General features: G+C 47.3%; 2 protein-coding genes across 5 annotated transcripts in view; one reads left to right on the forward strand and one right to left on the reverse strand.

Moving 5' to 3' along the window:
• Positions 1-732: 732 nt before the first annotated feature.
• COPS7B (COP9 signalosome subunit 7B) lies at positions 733-14984 on the reverse strand. 3 transcript variants are annotated; one of them, XM_053951191.1, is made up of 9 exons: positions 14902-14984; positions 12438-12833; positions 11730-11861; positions 8389-8564; positions 7161-7236; positions 5522-5610; positions 4730-4932; positions 3388-3493; positions 733-2085 (listed from the first exon to the last, which is right to left on the reverse strand). In XM_053951191.1, the coding sequence occupies exons 4-9, from the start codon at positions 8548-8550 to the stop codon at positions 1927-1929; spliced, it is 795 nt and encodes a 264-aa protein (XP_053807166.1). In that variant the 5' UTR covers positions 8551-8564; positions 11730-11861; positions 12438-12833; positions 14902-14984; the 3' UTR covers positions 733-1926. The 3 variants fall into 3 exon arrangements, with proteins under 3 accessions (XP_053807166.1, XP_053807169.1, XP_053807167.1); XM_053951194.1 differs by lacking the exon at positions 14902-14984 and having other exon boundaries at positions 12747-14699; XM_053951192.1 differs by lacking the exons at positions 11730-11861; positions 12438-12833; positions 14902-14984 and adding an exon at positions 10446-10527.
• A 90-nt stretch (positions 14985-15074) lies between these two features.
• Positions 15075-17415, forward strand: part of PDE6D (phosphodiesterase 6D) — a 34825-nt gene continuing 32484 nt past the window's right edge. Inside the window, exon 1 of one of the 2 annotated variants that reach the window (XM_053951195.1) lies at positions 15075-15212. In XM_053951195.1, the coding sequence (XP_053807170.1) occupies positions 15163-15212 (50 nt within the window). In that variant the 5' untranslated portion in view covers positions 15075-15162. Of the gene's footprint in view, positions 15213-15393; positions 15739-17415 lie in introns of those variants that run through there. The other variant, XM_053951196.1, reaches the window with a different exon arrangement.

Genomic DNA, 17415 nt, shown 5'->3' on the forward strand with positions numbered 1-17415 from the left:
TCCACTTAACACCCTTGTTGCATTTCTAGGAGGAGAGAGAGCTGGTAGAAAATCAGAAGCCTGACCAGAACCAAAAGTGTCTGGGACTTGACCCAGAGGAAGCTGGAGGGAGGGTATTTAGATCTTCCTCTCCAGACTGAAAGCTGGTGTGCCTGCACTGCAGGAGAAGAAAAGAAGAGGGATTTACTTTCACAAGTGAGCAAGTCCTGTGACTGAGGACTGCAAACACGCAGATGGCAGAGTCCTGGTAGCAGTAAGAGGAAGGCATGTGCATTGCACGAGCAAATGCAGGTGACAGCTGGCTTCAGGACTGGAGCACTGTCACAGTTCTCTGCTTAAACAGCTCCTCTGCCTGCTCAGGAAAAGAGCTTCTCTTTACAGAAGTGAAATGCAGGAGCCAAACTACAAAGCAGCACTCTGCTAGATGCAAAGGAAGGAACTGACTGGCCTAAAAGCACAACTGTGAACCTTCCACAACCAGGCATCAAAGCTGTTTAGGCTCAGGACACGGGGCTCAGCTACCAGCTTTGCCACAGATCCTTCTGCACAAATCTGGACAAAGATGAACTACTGACAAAATGTGAAGAGGCTTCCCTGTCCCCCAGATACATCAGAGAGACCAGTTAGACCTTCGGTCAACATACACCACGTATCAAACAAATGCTCAAGTGAACAAGTGCCATTGGACAACAAGCCTAAAACAGCCTCAAGTCAAGACTCCAGACTCTGACATTAAATCAGCATTTTTAATTTTTTTTTAAATGTACTTTTTTATGAATTGCTGTTCCAATGCTTCCCCCTTAAAAAAAACCCCACACCGTGCCAAACTAGGTGCAAATCACCTGAAGTTAATTTGTAACAAATAAAAAAAACCCACAAAACAAAGGCTGAAATGCTTTAGAATCACAACAATGTACAAAAAAAAAAAAAAAAAAGAGGGAGGAAAATACAACCTGAAAGTGTTGAAAATTCAGAAAGACTCGTCAAGTCCATTGCTTCAGCAAGGGGATGCTGCTGCGACCCCTGCCAGTGGGTCCTGGGCCACCAGCCTGCCTCCATGCCAAACAGGCTCCTCTCCCACTGTCGCCAGCATCCAAGGAAGAGCGAATGCATTACCTTTTGAAGGTATCAGTGGGGGAAACAATTCACAAGCAGCTCTGGGAGGTCACATCACATTCAGGAGGAATAGTTCCTAGCATGCCCTAACCACCTGCAAAGTCTGTGTGAAAGAGCAGCCTGCTTCCTCCTTATTGTACTGATGCCTCAGAGATGCAGAACAGTGCTTTAAATCTGTGAGAGATTAAAGGGCTTAGTAAGGGCAGTAAACAGACAGTTAAGTAAACAGCCCAGCACTGGAACTCATCTTCACAGAGCGAGGTAGTGTGAATTTCACCCCAGTTTAAAATAGACAGGGGTAGTGGAAAGGCTGAAGGCTTCCATGTAAAGCAGTTCCTGGCCTAGAAACCTTCCTGTGCTCCCTTTGGGAATAAAAAGATCTGTGTTGATGGCTTCCTCACTCCCAGCCTGGCTTTGGTAGCCACACTTCAACTGGGATTCACATGCTTGCTATAGAAGCTCTCCCATGATCTGATTCAGTAGAGCAGCTTCCTCAAGGTTAAGCAGCAATGAACTAGCTGGGAGGGAGCAAAACGGTCCACAGATATTTTGTTTTTTTTCCTGCCCCTTTTGGTTAGTCCCTTTCTTTAAAAGTCCCTCTTGACAGGACCAGAACAGGAACACCCTGAAAACTCATAGGAGCTGCACAGTGTAACTTAGCCAGATGCTGCTAACTGGGAGCTGTTCAAACAGGACTTTTACTTGCCAGCTGGGAGGGGACTGGCCCAGAACCCACTGAAAAAGGAGACACAGGCCCTTTTTGCTCCTCCTGTTGTCATTCCTAACTGAATGACATTTAGATGGCATGTTCTAGTGACGGCCGGAGACCAGCCCTTTGACTTTGGACATCTTCTTTGTGGGCTGCCTTTGTTCTGTGTGTGGAGGGCACTCTCGCTCTACCAGCTGCTGTTCCATCTCCTGTGCCGACGACGAGGCTGTAGCTTTTAATGTTTTCTTTATGTTTGTGACCTGGCCAAGAAGAGACAGTGAATCAGCACCTGCTTCTTCCTCCCCTCACAGCAGACACTCTGTTCATAAACATTTTGAAAAACCCCTGGAGTATAAGAGTGGAGATTATAAAAGAGACTCTCCCAGCAGTAACATGCTCTGCATTTCAGTTTAATAAAGGTAATGTTTCATCCTCATTTACAGACAGAGCTGATAGTATTTCCAGTCTGGAATAACCAAGGATTATTTTTTTTTTCCTAAGAGACAGTGGTACAATATTTTACCACCCTTCTGTCTGGCTGTAGGGACCTACTACTGCCTTGGTGCAGAAGGAGCCATCCTACCATTCTGTTAGCCAGAAGCAGGAAGGGGAAAGGAGACAGTGAAAGAAAAATCTACTCTCAGGACAGAACTCAAAAATCAAAAATGCCATTTGGCCTGTCTGACTACCTGAGACACACGTATTTGCTAAGAAGCAGGAACAGAAATTAGTTTCGTGGAAAGCAGCAGTAATGTTTCTGTTACTCTGTCTGAAAAGGAGAGATACAGCACTAAGCACCATTCTCAATTCCCTGGAACTCTGCAGGGCTCACCACAAATACAGTGAGCAAACCTTCAAAAAAACCCCAAGGTTTGGGACTCAGGTGTGCCAACTCCAAGCCAAAGGCATCTGGCAAACCAAATGTGCTGTGGATACGGAACAAGCCTCCAAGCAGATGCAAACATAAACCTGCAGGGATGATAACCCCTGATGCAGTGTTTTGGGAGGTCCATCCCCACCTTCCCAGCGGCCGGAGCCGACGTTCGGACTGATGCAGGGCCGGGCCGGACCGCGGGCTCGTGCTGCCACCTAATGGCGGGAGCGCGCCAGGGCCCGGCCCGACTGGGGGAGCTGCCGCGGGCACTCTCTGCAAAAGCAATCGAGACTCCAGAGACTTCTAACTACACTTCCAGGTTTAACAAAGAGAAGTGTTTTTGAATTCCTGCCTGCCTTGTACGAAGGGAACAGAGTTGCAATGAAGATTTGTGGTAAAAGCACAGTTTTCCTAATGAATCAATACAGGAAACCACAATTAGTGCAGTCACCTAGCCTAAATTTATAAAAAATTATCAAGAGAAATTCCACTCAACTGGATGTCTGATGTTTGTGGTCTTGCACTCAGAAGCAGATGTGTTTTCTTTCTACCCCATGACTGATTTGCATGATTGTTAGCCTTCTTCTGAGAGCCGTGACCATCAACCAGGCATTTATTATAGATTATTTCCTTCAGCAAACAAACATTTATCCCACAGCATAGAGGCCTGAGATATCTCTGTACCCACCTCCATCTCTACCTGCTGCTGAGTTCGGTGGTGGTTCTCTTTGTACTGGTTGGCTCTAAGTACTTGCTGCTCAATTCCTAAAAGAACTGCTTCACAGCCATCACACCTGCAAGACACAAATTATGTCAAACAGTGTTTACGAATTCTCCCTGGAGCAGCTCAATCAGGCAATCTGAAAAGTCAGGCTCATCTAAAAGTTTAAGAGATTATTAAATTTATACTTCCTGCTTAGAGTTGCAAAAAGCTGGCAAGAAAAAGCTTTGCTGCATACCCAATGCATTTCTCAGCAGTCTCTAGAGTCTGTGTTACCCTTACCATCAGAGAGTAAGTGCAGGTTCAGTGCACTTTCATCTTCCTTTTCAGACAGAATTACAGCTTAAACAGGATGCAACACAGTATTCAAATGTAAAATTTTAAAATGATAGAAAAAAAGTAATATTAAGATAATCCTCCTGCCTGTTAAGTGTTCAAATGACAAGAGCACTCAGCATGTAACTCAGAACTGGAAAAGACAAAAAGGGAATTGGCAGTGGGTTCACTGTTACCTTCCAAACAATGCTGCAAGGTCCTGGAAGCTGTCAGAGCCCTCCCAATGTGATGGGACTGAGGGAGTTGGAGCAGAGAAGCAAAAAACCTGCCCCCACCACAGGACAGCATATTTGTCCAGCAGTTTAATTACTTTTCATGCACTCATTACCACAGCAACTAGGAAGCAATTCCCAGTCAGCTCAGGACCTGCCATGGACTCCACAGTCTATGCGGGAATTTCTTTAGGTGGGAAGGGAATCCTACAAAAAGATGAGAAACAGCTTCCTGGCAAAGGTACAAAGAGATAATACCACAGTCCCACTATAGCTGCAAACAGGCTGCATTTGCAGGAACAAAGAGAAGACAAAGCCACCTGAAACTTCAAACTTGAAGAGACATCCCACCGAAAGAGCTGTGATTCTCTAGAATTTGCCCACACAGTTCTCAACACAGTGAAAAAGGCTGAAAAGTAACAGTTCTGTCTTCATTATAAAGTGCTGCAGCTCCCACCACAGAACCATGAGTCCAGTTTGGCACCTCTTTCTGCAAAGTCCTCGACTTGCCACTGGGTTCTGCCATGTAAAAGCTACAGTGAGAGCAGAAGCTCACAGTATGGTAAAGCTTGGCTTGATACATAATGCAAATTGAATCCCAGATGGGATTTTGGAAAACTTGCCCAATGGACTCCTGCTCCAAGTGCCTACTTATAGCACAAGACTCCTGATTAATGGAACATAGTGAAATTGAGCCAGCACTTGAAACTGTGAGGACAAGCTATGTACAAGGAACAAGGAGGGTGGAGAGACTGCCTCACCATTCCTGGAGTGTTTTGACAATGTTACTGATGTCCTTCTTCTGAATGTCTCTGCCAATACAAAAATCCACCTCTAACACCTGGTTTCGTTGATCCAACTTCCCTTGGATAATATCTGTGTAAACCGCTTCAATAATGAGATCTTCCAGCTCCCTCAGATTCCTCATATCCAGGTCCTTCAGCAACACAGAATAGGGAATGCACTGAAAATAGCAAGATCAAGAGTAAGTTAACAGTCCTAAAGCAAAAATGAATGGCTAAGTCTCAAAAGGTTGAGACTCAAATGTTTATTGTATCCTACACTTTGACCTGCAGGTGCAGCAGTGACTGATCACGGCAGAACAAATGCTTGCCAGGCTATGAAATATTCTGACACAACTTTGGTAATTCCTGAAGCTTTGGTATAGTATAGCACATTCAAGAAGAAAAAAGGTAAATGGGACTGTAGAAGAAATTAAGAGTGTGGCATAATTTTCTCTAGAACAAAAAGTCAGTGTTTTAAAGAATGATTCTCTGTCTCCAGCAGTGAAAAAAGCCATACAAAGTTTCCCAGACCTTCCTGACCAATCTGGACATCAGTTCAGACACCCCCATGCTTCCCCCATGGAAGTCCACTAAGTCAATATTCCAAATGCACCAGGAGAGAGAACACTGTACCCTACATGTACCTTCCCAGAACAGGATTTTTTGTGAGTACCCATGCAGGCTGGTACAACTTCAGTGCTCTGGAATGGATGCCATTTTCTACAACAAAACCAAGAGACAACAGCTGTCAAACCCCACACATTTTACCTTCATTCGGGAAGCCAGGCTTACGATCGTCAAGTGTTTCAGCTTGTTTTTCTGAGTTGCTGTTAATTCAGGCAGGTTATCTTTGTTTGCTGTTAATGTCAAAAAGACAAGATTCAGGATTTAACTTTGAAAATTACATAATCCAGGCTGCAGAACTTCTGGCTAGTTATGCTACACTACAGCCTGAAATACTGAACACTTCCAGCTAATGTGGGTGCTGGCTGGTGAGCAGAGTGTGCTGCTGCAGATAAATTGGCACAACCAGGGAGAGAAGGGGACAAGTTAAGAACAACTTGGCAATTCCATTCTGATCTGCTTCTTTAGTAATTCTGGTTCTGGAATTATAAGGTAATTCATAACTGGTGCCTGGCCAAAACAGTTGGTCAATGGCTTTGTTTCTACCAAGTAATTTTTATTTCATTAACAAGCTGACAGAAAAAAAATCTTCCCCCTTTGCTGAACTGGTTGCAAATACAGCTGGTTTTATTTCCCTGAAGAGCTGCAGAATTTAAAGTGCAAAGTACCAAGCTGAGGAAGAGAGGAGAAATCATTAATCTAGATGGCCACACTGTCACTGTATTATATCCATGTGCCTCATGAATATTTAAAAAGAGAAAGGAAACTGGCAGCCCTCCAAAGCTAAGAAACTCTTTAAAATATCTACTTTAATGGAAATTAGTGTTTCAGGGCCACTCAAGTTCTCCCATCCATCCCACCTCATCCAATGCTCTGCATTTTGACTGCTTTTTCCCCTTTCTCTTTCTTCACTAGAAAAGGAAGAATGAACTGTGCTGTCACACAGTGACACAAGAGCCATGGACAGCAAGCACATCTTCTAATCAGTCACAGAATTCATGAGGTTCATGTTGCTCCACAGACACTGGAATTTCCAGTCCTTGCACTTACAGATGCCACTGCTCCTTACAGGAACTAGATAGCTCATCCACCACCCTGAGAAACAGCACTATGACAGAATTATTTGTCACACTCTGTAATGGTCTGGATGAGGCTGCTACCCACAAATGAAGCATTAAATTGTAGCAGAATGGAAGCATAAGCACCGGAGATAAAAGCACATTTCAACAGATATAAAGATGATTCACACATAGTCTTTCTAAAGCTGGATAAAAGTCATTATTTCAACTTGTATTCTAGCTAAGAAATTATTCACTTTGTTTCAGCAATGCCGTCATGGAATAAAATGTTATCTCACAAACCATATAGATTTTTATAAATAACACAGAACAATTTTGTCTAAGTTTTCTGCAGTTTCCATAACTGGTGTCATCTAAATTTCCATAGAGATGTCTGAAATTTCCCTCTACAGAGGTAAGTGGCCTGTGAACATCAAGGAATTGACTTGGTCAATTGAATTGGTCTGCTGCAGACCAATTCAACCCAGCAGTGCAGTCCCATCCAAACCAGTAGCACCCCAGAGACTCTAACCCTTCCTTTCATTTTTAACAAGCAAAAACCACACATGACCCAGACCCCATACAGACAATTCTCTTCCTAAGAAACTCTTGTTCCTGGATGCTTTCACCCAGCCACACTACAGCAGGCATCTAAGAAAGCAAAGAATTGCCTCTGACAATCCTAAAGGCAACCCAGTCCCACCCTCTGCAAACGGGTCTCTTACCTACATAGTCCCGGTAGGTTCCATAAGCAAACAGGTTCAGCAGCTGGAAATAAGCAGCATTAGACCCCTCAGCAAGCTGGATGGGGAGAAAAGAAAGGTCACACAACCCTGATAGGCACCTTCTCCAGAGAATGGTGTAAGTCTGCACAGGACTTAAGCAGAAAAGCAATTCTATCCCAAGCTGGACCCTTCTAAGGCCTCAAGAGTAGGATATTGCAGCAGTTTTAGAGTCAAGATGATCCAGTCATTTCTATGCACTGGAACTTAACTCCAGTTTGGACTGTCAACTGCTCTGTGTGGCAACTTGGGAGGTAAAAGAAAAAAGCAATTCTTAACTTCAGTTGACAACCTACAGGGCCTGCTCCTCTCATCAGGTGATAAGCAAGCAGGTAATGGGGATGGCTGGTAAGGATCCTGTGAAAGCTAGGACAGCTTACCTGCAGAGCCACCACAGCTTCAAAGCAAAGCAAGCTGGGACACTGTAACTGGAGTGCATTTGAAGGTAACAGCTCTTCTCTTGTCTGCAAACTCTTCACTGGAATAACAGCAGCACCAAGCAGTGATTTTTATTGATGGGGTTTTTAATACATTAGCCGCACACAAACCCAGGAAAAAACCAGCACTTGCGATTTGATGCTGAATGACCACCGAGGTGCTTTTATGCATATTTAAGAGCCTGTTTGGAAAGCCAAACTTGCTGTGCACTGTGTTACTCCAGCTGCAGAGATACTCAGATTCTTTCATTGTACAAGAGGCAGGAGCTGGCAAAGCACTCTCAGCAAAAGCTCTGGAACTTGCTTTCCACCTTGGTTTAAAATGGTTTGGATTTGGTTACCACCCAGGCCTGATACACTAGACATCTGTTCACAAAGACTTTTGGAGAGCACTGAAGTTCTGCTTTCCAGGACAGTAAAGAAATAGAAAGGGACTTTTTCCTTGTTGGCTGCCAAAGTGCCTTCTTAAAACTGCTACTGTGCTGCTGCCAGGTTTTTGCTGTGTTAGCAATTGCCTTAAGGTAGCAAAGCTTTATATAGGTATTCTTTAACACCTAACATATACAGGCAAAAGCAAGGTCAGCCTCTTATTCAAAAACATCTCTCAAGCCAGGTAAGTTGCAGCAGGCCCTCCTAGCACAGAAATTTCACCCACAGTCTGCCTATGGAAACTTCTGGAGATCCCTTATACTGGTAGTGCAGAAGGGACATTAGAATAAAAACTCAACTCTTACCTCTTTCACATTTGTTAACTCCAACAGCTCTCCAAAGACATAAACCCCAGGAGCTTCCAGCACTTGATTTATAAGAGCAGTCAGAGCTGAGCCACTTGTTCCTTTGGCTAGTAAAATGAACTGCTCTAGAAGATTGCAGGACGGCTTCTGTTCTCCTGCCATTCTAGGTTTTCAATCTGTCAGCAAAAGAACATAATATTAACACATCCTTTCTCCTCTGCCTGGCAGGGGACCAGAAGGTGCTCAGCAACATTTCAGCTGCCAGCCTTTTCTTCAGCATTCAGGGGGCAGGCCAAAAACCCAGCAGGTTCAACTGCTGATTTAGCTGGGGAGCAAGGATGACTTCCACAATTTCTAAGCAAAATTTCTGTCTGATCAGCTCCCTAAAAGGATCTGCTTTTGCAGATCCCTTCTTATAAGACAGGAGTTTAGACTTCATGTTGTTTTCAGACTTTTCCTTCTGGTGATGCTGCCAAATAATGCCAGCTGTAAAGATGCTTATTGATACACTTGATTGACTTTCTCCTTCCTCATTACACAGCTCCAAATCAGCAACCAACATAATTCCCTATGAAGGACTGATGCACCCTGTACGCCCACACATCAGACCTTTTCCTTTGACTCTGGCTATTGATACACTGTGTTTCCATAATTCCCATTGAGCCCAAAAGGTAAAAAGAAGTGGGGCCTGTAAGCAGCTCCCCTGTCTGCACTGTGCAGTTCAAGTGTTTGGGGTTAACTGGGAAGCTTAAGTGATAAAAATACCCTTTCTACAAAGGCTCTATTTAAGTCCCTGTAAAGAGAGGTCTTTGTCTTCAGCTGCTGCCTGACATTTCTGGTGTGCATGCTGTCTCCCAGCACCAACATGTTGCTTTTGAAATGTAAATCACTATTTATTAACTAGTTCCACAAAATGAGCTGTTTGTTTACAAACAACTAAGACAAAACTTCCCAAGCATGTTATTCAGAAACCAAACAAAGAACTTAGCAGATAAGGGAGGTCTTGTGTTATGTTTGTATGGGATAGTTATCAAGCAGAGGGTATAACCTTGATGAAAACCAAACACCAGAGAACCTGTCTGGTTCTGTGTGACCCACATGAGCTGGGCCCACATCCACCCTTGTGGGGGCAGCACAGTCATACAAGGGCTTTGCTGCTTCACCAGGCCTAACCAAATTAAGGCTTGTGAAGGCATCACAGCTTCCTGTGTTAGTCAACTTCTAAAAATACACTTTACTTTGTTCTATTACACCTGCAGGTACAAATGGTCTCAGCTTTAGAGGACAACCTTTAACAGTCTCCACACTGAGATATCTCAGCCCCCGAAGTCTCTCTGGGATTCTTTCCACCAGAGGCACAGCACAGCTGGCTGAACAGCACCTCAGCTCTGACCCAGGAATCCCTGCACTACAGAAGGTTCGGTGTGCCTGCCTAACACATCAGTGTGCTCCCCCTCTGCTCACAGAGAGGGCAATTTCCTCACGAGAGAATATGGATTGACTGTGCTGGGAATGAGGCTCAGATTTCACAGTTCTATTGTCCTCCCTCACAGGTAATCAAACCACATGCTGGTGTATGAGATTACAAAAGACTGGCTGGCTGAATCCATGCTCTGCTGGGAAAGAGATGCCAATTCTCTGCCCCTTTCCAAGTAAATGTTCGGACAACTGCGGTGCTATTGTAACGTGTGTGTGCACACCCGTGTCACAGGGAATACCTCGCTGCTTCCACAACCGACTTATCGCGGTGAGAAGTGACTGAAATACAGCACACACTCCAACGTAGCTTGTCCAAAGACTACAACAACCCAAGCAGGGGAACAAGCCGGGCTTCTCTTGCGGTCAGGCCTTTCTAAGGTAGCTCAACGGAGTTTCAGAGCGGGAAGCGGCCCGCAGACCCTGCAGCAGGAAGGCGGGGGTTTGTCGGCCCTGCCGTTCCCCCCAGACCCCTGGCAGAGCCCTCGGGCCCTACCGAGCCCTGCCGCAGGGGGTAATTTACTGGGAGTCCCTCACCGCCGCCCCTGTTCCCGGGAGGCTTCTCCCAGCCCCGGCATTACCTCTCCGCTCCCGGCCTCCCGTCCCGCCGCTCCCGGCGCCGAACCCGCCGCGCCTCAAGCCGCCATGATGGCGGCACCGGTGTCCGCGCGCGGCTCCTTCCCCAGCGGAACGCGCGGGCCGCGCCGAACGTTCCGCCCGCACGGAGCGGGAGCCGCGAGCCGGCATCCCGGGGATACCGGGATGGGGCCGGGGCTGGGTGTGCTGGCACCTATAGAGCCATGGTCCAGCAGCCCATGGAGCAAACTTCACTTGCTTATGCTGCAACAACTGCTCTGCTGGGTCCTAGCAGCTGTTCCAGCATAAGCAAGTAAACTCCCTGCCTCTCTTTTAGAGGATACGAGGTCCTGTGGCAGCATCACAGGGGTTTGCACCCCAAAATAACCCGTGCAAAGGGCTGCTGTTGTAAGGCCACTTCGTTATTAGAAGTGGGGCCATTATTAGATTGAATGGTTGCACGGAGCACTGGAACGGACTCGCCAGGGAAGTGATCACAGCCCCAAACCTGGCAGAGCTCAAGGAGGGTTTGGATAACACTCTCAGACATGGTGGGATTCTTGGGACTGTCCTGTGCAAAGATGATCCTTGTGAGTCCCTTCCCACTCACGATATTCTATGATTCTACCAGCTGAGCCTCTCGGGCCAGTCCTCCTGGGAAATAGCAAGAGATGGAGTGAAGATAGAACTGATTCTGAACTCCATAGAAAAATACAAACGATAAACCAAAGGGCAGAGCTCTTGCTGTGACATGGGGCAGCAGGGAGGGAACTGGAAGGGTTAAGATCCTCCCCAGGGCATAGATCAGGAGCCAAAAGATGCTCGAAGGGGTATCAGAATGAGGGTGGAAACAAGAGGGAATTGGGGATTGTTAACCTTCCCAAGGTTTGTAGGCTCATCCATGCCATGTTGTGAATAAAATGTGCCTCTGTTAAAAATCCTTCAGCTGAGAGCAAAGTGCTTCTGGCTTTCAGTCAGCAAGTCTCTGAAGATCAAATCATGGACCAGGAGGGGGGAACTTTCAAGGAATGAACATCAGAAGCTATTAGGGAAACTGATGGGGCTTAGCCTGTGTCTCAGAGCCAGGGCCCTAGGGTCCCATCATCCATCAGAGAAGTGCAGAGATGCAGGTGTTGGAGTGCTGTTGTGACACTCTGGGCTTCACAGCAAATTGGATGTAAAAAAACAGGCCCTGCACAACAAGGGAACTCAGCCAGGGCTATAACAAGCCAGTCAGTAATTTACTTAAGCCACACTTAGCCCTCATCTGCACAGGGAGGGAGAATTACCTCTTTAATCACATCCTAACCAGGCCCTTCCCCACGGTTCCTGTCATCCTGCAGACATGCTAGAACAGTTGCCTTGGACAAGCAGTGTGTGTCCTCTTTCTTCCCAACACTTGCTAAAGCTCCAATTCCAGGCTGAAATAGAAAAGGAAATATATGATTGTGAGCTATCTTCCATGGATTCTGCAACCTTTTGCTAGAGCCTGTGGGTAAAAATCATCTGCTAGCCCCATGTAGGTCAGCCAGGAGTTCCTGTCCTGATACCTCCCAACTGTTGACAGCCAGCCTGGCTGGCTGACCTGGACTTTGGAGGACAATGTCAGCTAAGCTCAGCTTCTGGGACGGATTTTTGTTTTTAAGAGGAAAAATATGTGTATGTCCAGCTGTCTCATTCCCTTTTAAACAGCTATTGCAACCTCTTGCTCCACCTACGCAGCTCTCTGTGTGCCAGGAGATGTTAATCCATTTTATCTTTTAATGTTGGCATTATCTCTTGGCTCACCCCACCTCTTCCCCTTGTGATTCTGCAGTCCAGGTCCCTTTAAGGCAGCACATAATTCACCTTATTTCCCTGCACTGCCACAGTAATGTCCCCAAGCAGTGGGGTCCTGGACCCCCAGACTTTGAGGACACCTGACCTCACCAAGGAGAGGGCCAACAGTGAAAACACTTTTGTGTTTCTAATATTTTTCCTTATATTTCATTACTCACCTGTGTGTGCTTCCACAACCCTTCATGCATTCATCCTCATTCCCTGCAGCTGCCAGCACACACCTCCAGAGCATGATGGAGGGGAGCTCCCAGGCCCTACTGAAAAGTTTCCAAACTCTCTTTATTTCCCAGGATCCAGGGACTAAGCTGCTTGCTGGACTCTCATCTCAGCCAGGCAAGGAGTGATGTCTGGGTGGTTGTAGATGTGAAGTTGTACAGCCTCTTCCATCAGGTTGGGGTGGGATGAAGCCCTGGTTTACTAAAATATCTCCCAGTTGTGCTGCTCTGCAGAAACACCAGCTCCTTTACCTGCACCTTGAGAACAGCTGCTGGAGAAGCAGAAAACAGGCTGGAGACATCTTCTCACCTGCAGTGGTCACTCAGAAGCTGCCACACCTGCCAGAGATGTGAAGGAAAAGCTTTCAATTCCAAGTGGCACCAAAGGATAGAGGGATTTGCAGTAACTTTCTTGCAAGGAGATTTTTAAGATGATGTGCTCAAGAGTGGTGTTTGTGTTAATGCAGCCCAAGGACTTTGAGAGATCCCAGGGTTTTTGTCACTCTGAGTTGTGCCCTGCACTAGTCACAAGAGCTTCACACTTCAGCTATGACCTCTTCTGTGATTTTCAGAAGTTCATGAATGAGAGGCCTGTGCCTCCCTTTGGGAATTCTGAGACTTGGCCAGGAAATGCAAAAGCTCCAACTCGAAACTCCACAAACATCCCTACTCCTGTGCTAGAGAAGCCCTTCAAAGCTGCAAGAATTCCCTTCTATGAGATCCATTTGGTCTCTGGCTCCTTCATCTCTGAGGAGCCTGAACGGAGACAGGATTGAGTTTCTTCCAACTTCTGTAAACCAGCATGTCCTACTTCCACCTGGCAGGCTCATTTCCTACACACAACCACTTATTTCTGCCTTTTCCAGGTCTGCTTTTGTCTTGCTTGCCTTTTCTCCTCATCAGTCTTTTCTCCTCGGTGATCTTTAGTCCTTCCTCTTTAGACAGCATGCAATTCCACAGCCTAGCTAAAATCCAGGATGGATTCTTAATAAAATATAGATTTATATATTTGCACAGCTCACCCCTGGCACTCTGCCCAGACTCAAAATGACCCCTTCATACACTTAAACTGATGGTGGGAAATTGAGCATGGATCATATACATAAGGAAAATAAATGCTGCCTATTTTTATTATTAAGATCTCTTGTCAGGGATACTGGCAGTGGCCTCGTCCTTATGCATTAAATGCAGCCTTTATTAACACTCACAGTCTCCACTTTCGTACAGTGGGTGATTTGGAGGCAAGCAGAGCCATGAGTGTATTGATGGCACCCTGACTGTTCACTGGTCCTCATTTGAGGACTGGGTTAAAACTGCTGGCTTTATTTTTACCATGACTTAATGCTTTTATCAGTTGCACTCAGATTGTTAACAGAGGAGTTAATTAGCTCATGTAAAAGAGCAGCCTGGCTCCTGGGATGTGCTAACAAACCAGACTTTCCCCCCCACAATCAACTCTGCTACACAAACATAAAGGCCATGAAGATGATTAGAGGGCTAGAGCACCTCTTCTATGAGGAAAGGCTGGAAGAATTTGCATTATTCAGCCTGGAGAAGGTTCCAGGGTGACATTATTCAGGCCTTTCTGTCTGTACCTGAAGGGGTCCTACAAGAAAGCTGGAGAGGGACTTTTTACAAAGCAACAGAATTCTAGTGATACAACAAGAGGAATGGCTTTAAAATGACAGAAGGCAGATTTAGATAGAAGGATGAAAGTATTTCCTCTGAGGGTGCTGAGGCACTGACACAGGTTGCCTGGCAAAACTGTGGATGCCCCATCCCTGGATGTGTTCAAGGCCAGCCTAGATGGTCTTTAAAGTCCCTTTCAACTCAAGCTGATCTGTGATTCAAATTTCTGCAGCATAAAGAAGGCTGCCTTTGTTCCAGGGGGTAGCACACTATTTATCTTAAACCTTCTCCACAATGCTGGTCCTGTTGGCTCCGGCCTCGGGACACGCAGAATCACAGAACTGTTAGGTTTGGGAGGGACCTCTGGCGATCATCCAGTCCAACTCCCTGCCGAGGCAGGGTCAGCTGGAGCAGATGACACAGAACTCGTCCAGGTGGGTTTTCAAGGTCTCCAGCAGAAGCTGCTCCGGGTCTGAGCAGCCGGGTCCCCAGCACCACCCGAATTCAAGGGCGGAGCTCCGCCGAGCAGCCCCAAAGACGAAACCTCGGGACCCCCACTGCGTGGGGAGAAGCGCCAGCCAAGCTCCAGCGGCTCGGGGCCGTTCGGCCGCCGCTGACTAGGCCCGGGACGGCTTCTCGCCCCCTCGACTGCTCCCCGCTGCGGCCTCCTGGGCCCGGGGACCGCCCGCCCGCTCGCCCTGCCCGGTCATCCTGCGGCGCCTCCACCGCGGCCACGTCAGGCCCCACCGAAGAGTCTCCGCGACCACTGCGCACCCACCCTTGAATGAGGAAGAGCGCTGTCTGATTGGTCAGTAGCGCTGTCATTCCTGCGCCAGAAGGCGGGGCGAGGTGGGGGCAGCAGCAGCTGATTGGTCGGCACGGCGGCGGGCGGCCGCTGGCGGCCGCTGGGGTTGGTTGCGCCGGGCAGTGGCGGGTGCGCGGGAGGGAGGGGCGGGGGGTCCCGAGGCTCCGCTGTCAGCGCCGCGCTCCCGCCAGGCCCGGCCCAGCCCCGTCCGCCCGCCCGCGGCGCGGCAGGACCATGTCGGCCACGGACGAGCGGGCCAAGGAGATCCTCCGCGGCTTCAAGCTGTATCCTCCGTGCGGGGGCCGTGAGGCGGCGCGGGGGGCGCGGGGATCGCCGCCCCGCTGTGGCGAGGCCCCCGGGGCGGGAGGGAGGTTGCCATGGCAACGCGGGTCTCAATGGCGTCCGCACTCCGGCGGTGGCGGGAGGGTCCCTCAGGGCTGGTACCGGCCCTGAGCCGGCTGGGGCCGGGGGACAGGGAAGGAGGCCTCATGATGCCGAGGTCCCGTCCCGGCCATGTGGGGTGCCGCGGGTGAGGGGGTCCCCGCGGCCAAAGTCCTCAGCCGGGTGGCGGCGACCACCGCCCCTGCCCGGCACTGAGAGGGGCTGGGCCGGGGGCGGCGGCCCCGAGCAGCCGGAGCCCCCCACCCGCAGCGAGGACAGCTTACAGAGGGCAGGTGAAGTAGCTCTGCGCCAGGAAGATCCGATCCCTTTCCCTCCGGCCTGCCCTTAAAGCACCTCTGCTTGGAAGGGAAATACCTGGTCGTCAGGTGCAGGAGCAGCTAAACACCTTGTTCCTTGTCATACCGTGAGGTACTGGCACATGTGTTGGTCGTGCAGTGTCTTTTATTGCTGACGTATTCTGCGTGTAAATGCCTTTCTGTGCAGCTCGTTTAAAAACTTTTCATGTGGCTTTCAAAAAGCATTCTGATTTTATGCCTGTGGTACCTGGATGTGAATTTAAAGCTGATGAAATGAGCTAGATCTGAGCACGGAAGAGAGGCGAGAGCCTTTGTGCACCTTCCAACCCAGGCTTTCAGCAAAGTAGAGAAAGGCTTGACCTAAAGGCCCATGTTCAAACTAAGGGTGTGAGAAATAGAGTAGCTTTATTTTACATGTGGAATATTTTACTGAAGTAAATTCTTCTAAGCTTAGAATGCAAATTCAGGATTGCTATCTTGACCTTTAGACATCAGAATATTGTTATGAGTTGGTTTACATTTCTTTTTTTTACAATAGAAAGGACAGAAGTGAAGGAAATATCCTCTTGATTGAAGCCTGTTATTATTAAACAGGGTGGTGGGGTTTTTTTGTTCTGTGAGATGTTCATAATCTCTATGCCAGCTGTAGCAGGATCTGATTTTCTAGGTTGGATTTAGACAGATAGCTTTTATCAAACTATAAGCAGATGCTTTTCTTAACTTTTTATCACTGCAGTCTCCCCCAGCTGTTAGTACTGCATCTGGTTCCTTTGCTTCTGCGCTGGCACTATTGACAGGTCTTTGTATTTATGAAGATGTAGAATTTTAGCTGTCAAAACATAAATTAAAAACCTTTTGTGCTGGCAATTAGAAGAATAAACTTCTGACAAGACCAGACTAAGCTGTTGGTAGAAGTGAGGAGTGCTTTGAAAGTTAAGCCTAGGGAACAAACTTTTAAGTGCTTTTTACATGTGTTTGTACATAGTCTTTATTGGATAGCAGAATTTACATAAAGGCCTTTGTCCAACTCTGAATGAAATAATACTTTTTGTTGTTTGCTGTCTTAAAGAGAAAATGCATTTTGCTCTTTAAGAGGAAGGATGTCAGACAACAAATTATGATCTCAAGCAGTCATAGCATGGACAAGAAGCTTTATTAGAAGCACTCTGCAGTCTGTGTACAGATCTAGTCTCAAGTCTAGTCTTCCTTTGTTTGTCCTAGCAAAAAAAAAAAAATACTTCTGGCAGGACAGTTTAAGTCAAAATCTGGACTGCACTTCTCCAAAAACATGGTAGAGTACGTTGAGAGTTGCCACAGGGGCTGTGTAGTGCAAAGTCTGACAAACAGGAAAGTCTGGAGAAGCATTTCATAACTGAAGCTTTTAGCAAGTTGAAATAGTTGAGAAACATCTATGTTGCCTTTAGTAAACCAGAAGAGAGGCTGAGCAGACATTCCTCATTTGTGAGGAAGCCTTGAGACACCACACCATCCCCACAGGAAACTGCTCGTGCCCGGCTGTGGCCACGCTCCCTGCAAGGGAGACATCAGCTCAGACTTCCCGTCCCTTGTCCAGGGCAGGCGTCTGTTCCAGAGACAATTGCACTTTAGAGATGCTTTGTCTTCCAGCCAGCCTATTGCTGCATGTACTCATTTAATTTATAGAAAGGAAGAGAGAAATGTGTTCTGAAAAACTGTTCAGTTTATACTTTGAGTACCTGAAAACTTTCTCCTCTGCTCCTACATGGGAGGGAGTTCAGCTTCACCAATGTAAGCACATCCTACAACCTCA

This window comes from Vidua chalybeata, chromosome 10 (assembly GCF_026979565.1).
Source record: "Vidua chalybeata isolate OUT-0048 chromosome 10, bVidCha1 merged haplotype, whole genome shotgun sequence".
NCBI lineage: Eukaryota > Metazoa > Chordata > Aves > Passeriformes > Viduidae > Vidua > Vidua chalybeata.